At 39.9% G+C, this 9,688-nt stretch overlaps 1 protein-coding gene across 1 annotated transcript in view; it reads right to left on the minus strand.

Moving 5' to 3' along the window:
* Positions 1-2,207: 2,207 nt before the first annotated feature.
* Positions 2,208-9,688, minus strand: part of TTC5 (tetratricopeptide repeat domain 5) — a 15,544-nt gene continuing 8,063 nt past the window's right edge. The window contains exons 6-10 of the mRNA XM_006756750.1: positions 8,616-8,672; positions 7,937-8,083; positions 7,544-7,758; positions 5,513-5,657; positions 2,208-2,828 (exon numbers count right to left, since the gene is read on the minus strand). Of these exons, the coding sequence (XP_006756813.1) occupies positions 2,709-2,828; positions 5,513-5,657; positions 7,544-7,758; positions 7,937-8,083; positions 8,616-8,672 (684 nt within the window). The 3' untranslated portion in view covers positions 2,208-2,708. The remainder of the gene's footprint in view (positions 2,829-5,512; positions 5,658-7,543; positions 7,759-7,936; positions 8,084-8,615; positions 8,673-9,688) is intronic.

Raw genomic sequence — 9,688 nt, forward strand, 5'->3', positions numbered from 1 at the left:
CACCAAATTAGGAGAGGATGAGGAGCATTTAGGAAGATTCATCTACGGATAAAAGAGACATAAATTGGTACAAATTTCCACTTTGGAAATGTTTGGCATTTCTCAAAAAAGTTGGGCATGTGTACACTCTATAACCCTGCAATCCCATACTTGTGCCAATATTCTGAAACAATGGTCCTCACAAATTAGTGTCCATCAGAATCACCAGAAGGGTTTCTTAATCACAGATGGCTGGACTCTTCCTTACATAGTTTCTAATTCAGGGATTAGAGCCCACAGATTCGCATTTCTAAGGAAGTTGCAGGTACTGCTGATGCTCTAAGAACCATCACTATAAAAGGATCGCTTGGACTTACACATCATTACATGTACAGAATAATAATAATGCATTGGTTGATAGGAAAAATAAAAATACATATATCATTCAACAGTAAGATGAATAAACTGGAATACGAGATATTATACAGCTACGAAAACAAATGAGGTCATGAAAAAGCACATAGGACTTCTAAGATACTAGTGATGTTCTAGTTTTTAAGCCAGGTGGACATTTGCACAGGTATTCTAATTACTCTTTAAACTGTACAGACATATTTTGCATACTCATGTGTTCACATATTTCATTATAAAATCCTTCCAGTTGTGCTTCTACCATCTACTGGCCATTTTTCTTTTGTTTGGCCCAACACAGAATATGTCGAATCATCTCAGGACTTGAGTAGAGGGGAACGGTTATTGGATCTCATCTCTCTACTGGCATCCATCACCCCTGCAACACACCAGTTCCTTTCAACTGCTTCTCAAGATATTTTACACCCCCTCAAGTTCCTCATCACTCTTCATGACTGCAATCCTCAAAATCAACATCCAGAACTGAATAACTGAATACAAGACTCCATCTGTGGTCTGACAGTTTATTAAACTCTCTGGCCTGGCTGGTGTGACTCAGTGGTTGAGCATCGACCTATGAACCAGGAATTTGGGGTTCAATTCCCAGTCAGGGCACATGCCCGGGTTGCAGGCTCAATCTCTAGTAGCCTCGTGCAGGAAGCAGCCAATCAATGATTCTCTCTCGTCATTAATGTTTCTATCTCTCTCTTCCTCTCCCTTCCTTTCTGAAATCAATACAAATATATTTAAATATATATATTTTTTTGTTTGGTCCAACACAGACTATGTCAATATTCTGTGTCAATATATATATATGTCAATATATATATGAAAAACAAAACAAAAAATATGTCAATATATATATGAAAAACAAAACAAAAAAAACTCTCTCTGGCTACCAGATTCATGGTGTAATCTAAGAGTATTTTTGCAACAATATCATACTGGTTATTCATGCTGACTTTATCTTATCTACGAAAAGTCCTAGTATTTTTTTCATACATGATGTTAAAGATATACCTCTAAACTTGGCCTTTAGGACCAAAAGAATAGACTTTCAAATTTTATCCTAGATTCAGTCCTTATACCTTCTTTAGATAGTTAGGTGCTTATTCTACCATGCATTATAAGCAGTCCTCTGTATTTTATTCTTTATAAATTGAATGAATTATTGATATCCAAGTCACTAATCAAAGTTGAACAGGAATAATACAATAATTTTTTTAAAGAGTTGAACAGGGTTGCAGGCTCGATCCCCAGTATGGGGCGTGCAGGAGGCAGCCAATCAATGATTCTCTTTCATCGATGTTTCTAGCTCTCTCCCTCTCCCTTCCTCTCTGAAATCAATTTAAAAAAAAAAGTTGAACAGGACTGGACCAAGGACAAAGACCTGAGCCATATCACTAAAAGTCTTTCTTCCAAGTTAATCTGTATCCAGTAGAGTACCATTCAATTGGCTATTAATCCTCCCTCATATTTTCTCATTTTCCCACAAGGATGTTATAAATGTATCACTGGCATATTAAAAAACTGAATACCTGGCTCTCTCTGGTCTTTCAGTCTAATAACACTATTAGAAGTGTGTGTCATCTTAGGCCATGCTAATGACCACCCGTAGGATGACAGAACGGGGGAAATGGAAGGAAGCTGGTTCCCAGAGACTTTGTGGAGCTGTCACTCCTGCTCTGGACTGAGAACAAAACTCCTCTGTATAAAGGGAGGAAGGTGGTGGGTGTTATTCTAATATCCTGAAGTGACCCTAAAAACCAAGAATCCAAGCCTAGAGAGAATGAAGCAGGCCAAACAACACAGTATTATTTTTTTTCCAAACAAATTTAATTCTTTTCCAGCCCCAAAGAAGGGGATAAATCTAAATTTTAAAAATAAAAATAAAATAAAAATTGCTCAAAAACCAAGCCATTATAAATTTAAGCCCCCTCCCTTAGCAATAAATACTGAAATGATATGTACACATGAGGCTCAGGAAGGAGGCAAGAACAGGAACTTTGGGGACTCTGTCCCATGGCAAGATCCCAACACTTCTACCAATTCCATGCTCTCTGCCTAAAACACAGAAGAGCAATGAAAGAGGCAGGAGAGATATACCAGGAGAATGTGTGGCCCCAGAGAGAGCTAGAACATGATAACAGGAGAGAAAGAAAAGACACAAACAGTCTTACAGGGCAGAGGAAGGAAAAGTCATCTAAAACATTCCCCCATTCCGGCTGAGTCACTGGATGCGGCTGGTCCAGCTGCCGAGTGCCCTTGAGCTTATCTCCGTGCCTCCGCTCCCGCTTCAGCATGCAGGGTAAGTGAGGTCATTCACACTGCGGCCGTGAGGCCACTGTGGCAGCAGCCTGGCTGCTGGAGCCCTGAGGCTTCCCATTCACCACCAGCAGGAGGGGCGTCTCTACGCGGACACTGGAAAACGAATAGTCCTAGAAAAGACAAACATACAGAGGTTCGTTACAGACCCTAAGATGGAACAAATTCCAACACAGGGGATACACCACCTGTGACGATTTCCTCCTCTCTCACCCCTTAGTATATGCCCCCTTTACCTCCACCTCACCTTCAACAAAGCTGAACTAACAAAGGAGATATAATTTTTCCAAAGATTTTAACCTTCAGAAGGAAAATCTGGGGCAGGGAAGGTACTAGTAGCTTCAAAAAAGACAGGTTCCTGGCACTGGCTAACAAAAGGATGCCACCAGCTCTCACAGAATCTGCCCTTCATAGTGTTTGCTGACAACTGTAACTAGATGTACATAGTAGCCAGCCAAGTGGAAATGCTAAGGAACTCTCAGGTCAAGGGTTTGTAAGGCCCTAAATTAACCTGCCAGATATAAGTTACTTCTCCCTTTATATCAGGAGGAAGAAACAGAAAGTGTGGTTTAGAAATTCTCCTAATAACAGAAAAGAATCAGCTCATTTCATCAGTTCAAATGTACTTTAAAACATGCTTTTAAAAGATCTTCATCAAAGCCCTAACTGGTTTGGCTCAATGGATAGAGTGCCAGCCTGCAGACTGAAGGGTCCCAGGTTCGATTCCAGTCAAGGGAATGTACCTTGGTTGCAGGCGCATCCCCAGTAGGAGGTGTGCAGGAGGCAGCTGATCGATGTTTCTAACTCTATCTCTGTAAAAAAATCAATAGAATCTATTTTTTTTAAAAATCATCAAAAAAGATTGTTCCACTGGGAGGGTGAAGGAGGCTCTTTTAAGTCAAACTAAAGAGGTAAATTAAAGAATTCTCACAAATCAATTTTTAAAAAATATCCTAACAGTAATATGGGGACGTGACCAAAAAAAAGTCAATTTATGAAAGGTATTTAAATAGGATAGCTCAGTTGGTTAGAGCGTCATCCCAATATGCCAAGGTTGCACATTCAATCCCTGGTCAGAGCGCGTAAAAGTATCAACCAATAAATGCAGTGGAACAACAAATCAATGTTTCTTTCTCTCTAAAAATCAATCAATAAATTTAAAAAATTTTAAATAAAATATAGTCACTAGAGATATAAAATGTTCAACCTCACCAATAATCAAGAAATCAAAGCCAAACAATGGTGATGCTATATTTTTCACATAAAATCAGCAAATAATTTTTTCAAAGGTTTCTATAATGAGTTAAGAAGAAAACTACAGGGAAACAATTACATCCACTTTTTGTATTAACTGGTGCAAACTTCCACAAAATTATTTGGCAATATGTATCAAAAATCTTTCTGCATACCCTTTAGGGCCAGGATTCTACCTTAGAAATGCATTTAAGAAAATAATCACCCTTACTGGATTGGCTCAGTGGATAGAGCGTCAGCCTGCAGACTGAAGGGTCCCAGGTTCGATTCCGGTCAAGGGCATGTACCTTGGTTGCAGGCACATCCCCAGTAAGGAGTGTGCATGAGGCAGCTGATTGATGTTTCTCTCTCATCGATGTTTCTAACTACCTATCCCTCTCCCTTCCTCTCTGTAAAAAAATCAATAAAATATATTTTTTAAAATTAAAAAGAAAAAAATCATGGGTATGGGCAGATATAAAGTTTTTATGAGGATTAAATGAGCTAGTGCAGGAAATAAAACTTAGTACAGTGTCTAGCAGTCAGTTAAGTGTTCAGTAAATTTTAACTGTCATCATCATTTCTATGTGTCAATTCAGAACAATGCTGTAAAAGTTTAAAAACACAGGAAATGTTCACAAACATTTGCACATAATATTCTATTCATGATTAAAGTTATACATATGAACATGTGTATATATTTATCAAAAAGAAAAGAACTGGAGGTATACACACCAAACTGTTAACAGTAATACCTAAGTGACAATATTTCAGTCCATTTTTTTTAATTTCTTTTTGTGTTTTTGTTTTTTTACTTTATCTTTATTATTGGAAGTATTACAGATGTCCCCTTTGTGTGGTTTTTTCCCCCATTAATCCCCTCTACCCCATACCTGCCCCTCTTAGGCCTCCACCAGTCTATTGTCTGTGTCCTTGGGTTATACATATAAGTTCCCTGATGAATCACTCCCATCCCACCCTCCCACCCCCACCTTCTAAAATTTATTTTGAGATAAGTGACTTATAACATTGTATAAGTTTAAGGTATACAACATGTTGATTTGATAATTCCTATTTTGTAGTATGACCATCCTGGTGTTAGCTAACACCTCTGTCAAGTCACTTTATTATCATTTCTATTTTGTGGTGGGAACAATTAAGATCTTAGCAACTTTAAAGTTTATAATACCATTTTTGCCAATAATCACTGGTGCTGTGCATTAGATCTCCAGGACTTATTTATCTACTGCAAGTTTGTACCCTTAAATAACATCTCCCCAATTTCCCAACTCGACAGTAACCACCATTCTATTCTGTTTTCTATAAGTTCAGCTTTTTTAGATTCCACATATAAGTGATATCATACAGTATTTCTTTGTCTATTCAGTCCGTTTTTGTCATTTTTTCTGTTTACCAGTTTTCCTTTTCAGTAAAAATTACATATATATGTTTATATAAATAATGTCATACACACAAATGCATCCCTTTCCATATATTTTAAGAGATAAACTTGGCCCCACTTTCAGAGCCTATAAGGTGAGGAAGAATCCTAGCGATCACCCACCTTCCCCTTGTGCTGAATTCGGTGATGCCGAAGGCTGGGCTCAGGGATGGCTACGGAGTCCCCGATGAGCACTCCCCAACTCTGCACCATGTTGTACACCATCACTGCACAGCAAGGGCCATCTGAGTCCACCAGGCCAAATGTACTGCCCGGTTCAAAGGAGTTAAGAGAAAAAAAAGAAAAGTAGGCAAGAAAGAACAGAAACAGTGGTGTTTTTAAATACCAATAAAACAAACAAGTGCTTTTTTATTAACTTATCTAGAAAACCTATGATAGGTACCATCATCCACTATGGACATCGGAGTCTTCATTTGTCTAAGATATATAATATCTTTAGAGAACATACACATGACTCATTGATCTGTCACTTTGCCAAGAATTAGGACACATGCACACTGAGACCACTTGACAATCCTATATAATAAAGGCTAATACGCAAATTGACCAAACAGCGGAATGACCGGTCACTATGATGCGCACTGACCACCGGGGCATACGCTCAACGCAAGAGCTGCCCCCGGTGGTCACTGCGCTCCCACAGGGGGAGTGCCGTTCAGCCAGAAGCCCTGAGCTGGGCTCACGGCTAGTGAGCGCAATGGCAGTCAGACATTCTCCGAGGGCTCCCAGACTACAAGAGGGTACAGGCCGGGCTGAGGGATCCCCCGAGTGTGCGAATTTCATGCACCAGGCCTCTAGTTATTAATAATGAACTAGCTCAATGTTCATTATTGAAACATTATTCCTGGTCTATCAGTTTAACTTCTACAACCTTTATCAAACTCTCTGATGACCATAACTGCCAATTTAGTTTAATTCCACAAACTTTTACTGAATATTATATGTCAAGCATTGTGATTAGCAGTAAAACACCAATCCAGATATGTGAACTAGCAATCTAGCAGGAGTCAGTTAAACCATCACCTACAGTACAAACTGTGATAGGTGCTAGAATAATTTTTCCCTTGTGCTAATTCAGTAAAGCCAATGGCTGGACGTGGGAACTCGCGGAGAAATGTTGAAATCAAAAAGCAGGAAATGTTTCCTTGAAGGGACTGAATCTTAAAGAAATGAAAACTAACTGGGTCAAAACAGGAAAACAAATCCTCAACAACAAGGACAAGAACAGGGACTGTTTGGGAAGGAACAAAAGAGAACGTCTTAGAAGTGAGTGAAGGGCAAAGGAGCAAGCCTGGGCTGTGTGGCTCAGTGGTTGAGCGTCAACCTATGAACCAGGAGGTCATGGTTCGATTCCCGGTCAGGGCACATGCCCGTGTTGTGGGCTCGATTATTCTCATATGGGGCATCCAGGAGGCAGGTGATCAGTGATTCTCATCATTGATGTTTCTCTCTCTCTCTCTCCCTTCCTCTCTGAGACCAATAAAAATACATTTTAAATTAAAAAAAAGACCAAGGAGTGATGGCACTAGAAAAACTCTAATTTTTCAAGAGTGAAAAATTTTCTAAATGAACAGTCTTAACTCATTTCCAATGCTAGACTATACGCACTCTTAGCTTGAGTCCTTTACATCTCTTTTTTTTAAAATTCTCTATAGCACATATAGTAGATGTTCAATAAACATCTGTTGAAACAGGGAAAAATGGATGGTACAGAATCTACAGAGATTATCAGACATCACCTAGACCCGTGGTCGGCAAACCGCGGCTCACGAGCCACATGCGGCTCTTTGGCCCCTTGAGTGTGGCTCTTCCACAAAATACTACATGCAGGCGCACACATACAGTGCGATTGAAACTTCGTGGCCCATGCGCAGAAGTCGGTATTTTGTGGAAGAGCCACACTCAAGGGGCCGAAGAGGCCAAAGAGCTACATGTGGCTCGCGAGCCGCAGTTTGCCGAGCCACAGTTTGCCAACCACTGACCTAGACAATACCTGCTTGTGGGACAGTCACAGAAGGGAAGCAGAACTCAGTGACCTGTGACCACTGATTGTTTTCAACTATCAGAGAAAGGCCAGGAAGTGGCAGTACTAGTTCAGAGGATAGAAAAGAGGAAAGGCAAAGACAAACTCACAAGGGGACTTTCTCCTCTGTGGTGAGGCTGAACACCACCTTCCCCAGGACCACAGCACCGCTGTTCACACCAGGCTGCAGTGCACTCAGCGGCTTGAGCTCCAGGGTCACCTTCTGCCCAGAGGCTGACTGATAGCGCCCATCACCACAAGGGCCTAGATGGGCTGGGCGCAAGCTTCCCAGCATGCTCTGCAACTTTTTGGTCTTCACCTTCCCCTGCCAAGGAAGGGGAAACAGATTAGAAGCTAGGAACTAGTCCCTCTCCTGGAGAGTCTAGTCCTTCCCTCCCATCTACCACTTCTATAGAGTCACTACTACCAAAGCCTATTCTAGTCTTATTTTACTGACGTACAGCAGAATAAAGAAGTAGGATTCAGCCTTTAGACATCTTTACCTTGCTCTCAAGGAGGCTGGTTAATCTATTCAGGAATTCCAGGAGTTGTTGCTCTCGCTGTCGGGGTTCCGGCCAGGCAGGGTCCAGCGCTGCAGCTCGAGAAAAGCCATCCAGGGCCTCCCCATAATTCTCTTCATATTTATGTAACTGCATAAGAAGGAACCCAAAACCTCCCAATTATAAGTATTTTTAACACAAACTATGCTAGGGGGAAGTAATGGCATAATAGATTAGAAACTTAATAAACTGTTTTCCTACCCAGTTTTTTTCTGTGCTACAATGAACATCCTGAAGAGATGGTAACACCTTAACATGCTTTTACCTGACCATGGTAATCACAGCCCCAAAGATGGAGTTATTTCAAAGAACCCACTCTAAAACAGTTACGTTGCATATGTTGGGTCATTCTATTTTTATAAGCATTTCAGAAGAGTCTTCTAAACTGCCCCCCTTCCTTATGTACCCTTCCATAACCTCACCCCCTTCTCCTTTCCCTCCAGGGATGCCACCAGCTACTGAAGTTAAACTGAGCTAGTTCTTCCTAGAAATAATTTTACTGTTACTTTTCTCTTACAGTCTGTACCCAACCTTGTTCCTATGAATACTCAGTTATCCTCAGGCTAAGACCTAAATTTATTTGACATCCAGATGACCTCCACCCCACAGCCACAGTTCTTACCGTTGCCCTGTTCAGATGGAGATCAGGATTGCTGGAGGCTGTCCTGTCAACCTTCTCCTACAGCCGGATAAAAAGATCATCAGTGGATCCTGTCTCAGTCTTACGGATGGACATGCCCAATATGTCCTAACCTCCTCTCCCTGGAAATATTCAAGTTTCTTCCTTGTCAAATGTTACCTATACCCACACTGATATATAGTCATTGTTTGTGTGGTACATTACACAGCCCCTGAAACCTCAGGATGCTAGGGGTTTTGTATATGTGTGAATCTTTAAAAATGATTACAATTTATTTATACAATAGTATAAAGAAAGAAATGTGTGAAAGCACAGTCATAAAAAAATTTTCAATGGTGAGATGATGGTATAAATGAGGAAAGCCTAGGAAAGAAATTATGTCAATTTAATGCTTTTCCTCTGCCCATGAGCCCAGCTCCAGACACAGGCAGAATCATGTTGTATATCCCCTTAAAACACACATTGAAAGTAAAATCTGATTCTCTAATTTAAATAGATGGCCAGAAACCACATGACAGTACAGACAAATGTGCTATCAAGAAACTGCTGATGATGTTTATGGCTATGTTCATTTTATTTTATCTGCAACCTTTTGGTGTAAGAGACAATGTTCCAACCAACTGAGCTACTCAGCCAGGGCTCATTTTATTTTTTTATTTTTTTAAATTCTATTCATTGCCTGGCACATTGCAAAAACACAAACAACAGGAATTAAAACTGTTTAAATGCTTGGTTCAAATATGTTTTAAAATGCAGGTTTGGGTGAAAGAAATGAAGAGTTAAAAGCAACTCTTTAGCAGAAGCCAAATATAAAATTTTAAAGGAAGTACATACAACCATATTATTCTTTAAAATATAAACATTAACCAAATTAAGAAATTAGAGTAAAAAATAATTCCTCTGCCTACAAGTTCCCTGATTGAAAAAAGGACAGTCCTTAACTCGCAAATATAAATATAAGGTAGCTGTATTCTTTATTTTGCCATACAGAGCAAATAAGTAACAGCAAGTTAAAAAGCAATTCTGTGTCAAAAGAAGCAAGAAAGCAAATGAGC

Source organism: Myotis davidii, unplaced genomic scaffold (genome assembly GCF_000327345.1).
Source record: "Myotis davidii unplaced genomic scaffold, ASM32734v1 scaffold594, whole genome shotgun sequence".
Lineage (NCBI taxonomy): Eukaryota > Metazoa > Chordata > Mammalia > Chiroptera > Vespertilionidae > Myotis > Myotis davidii.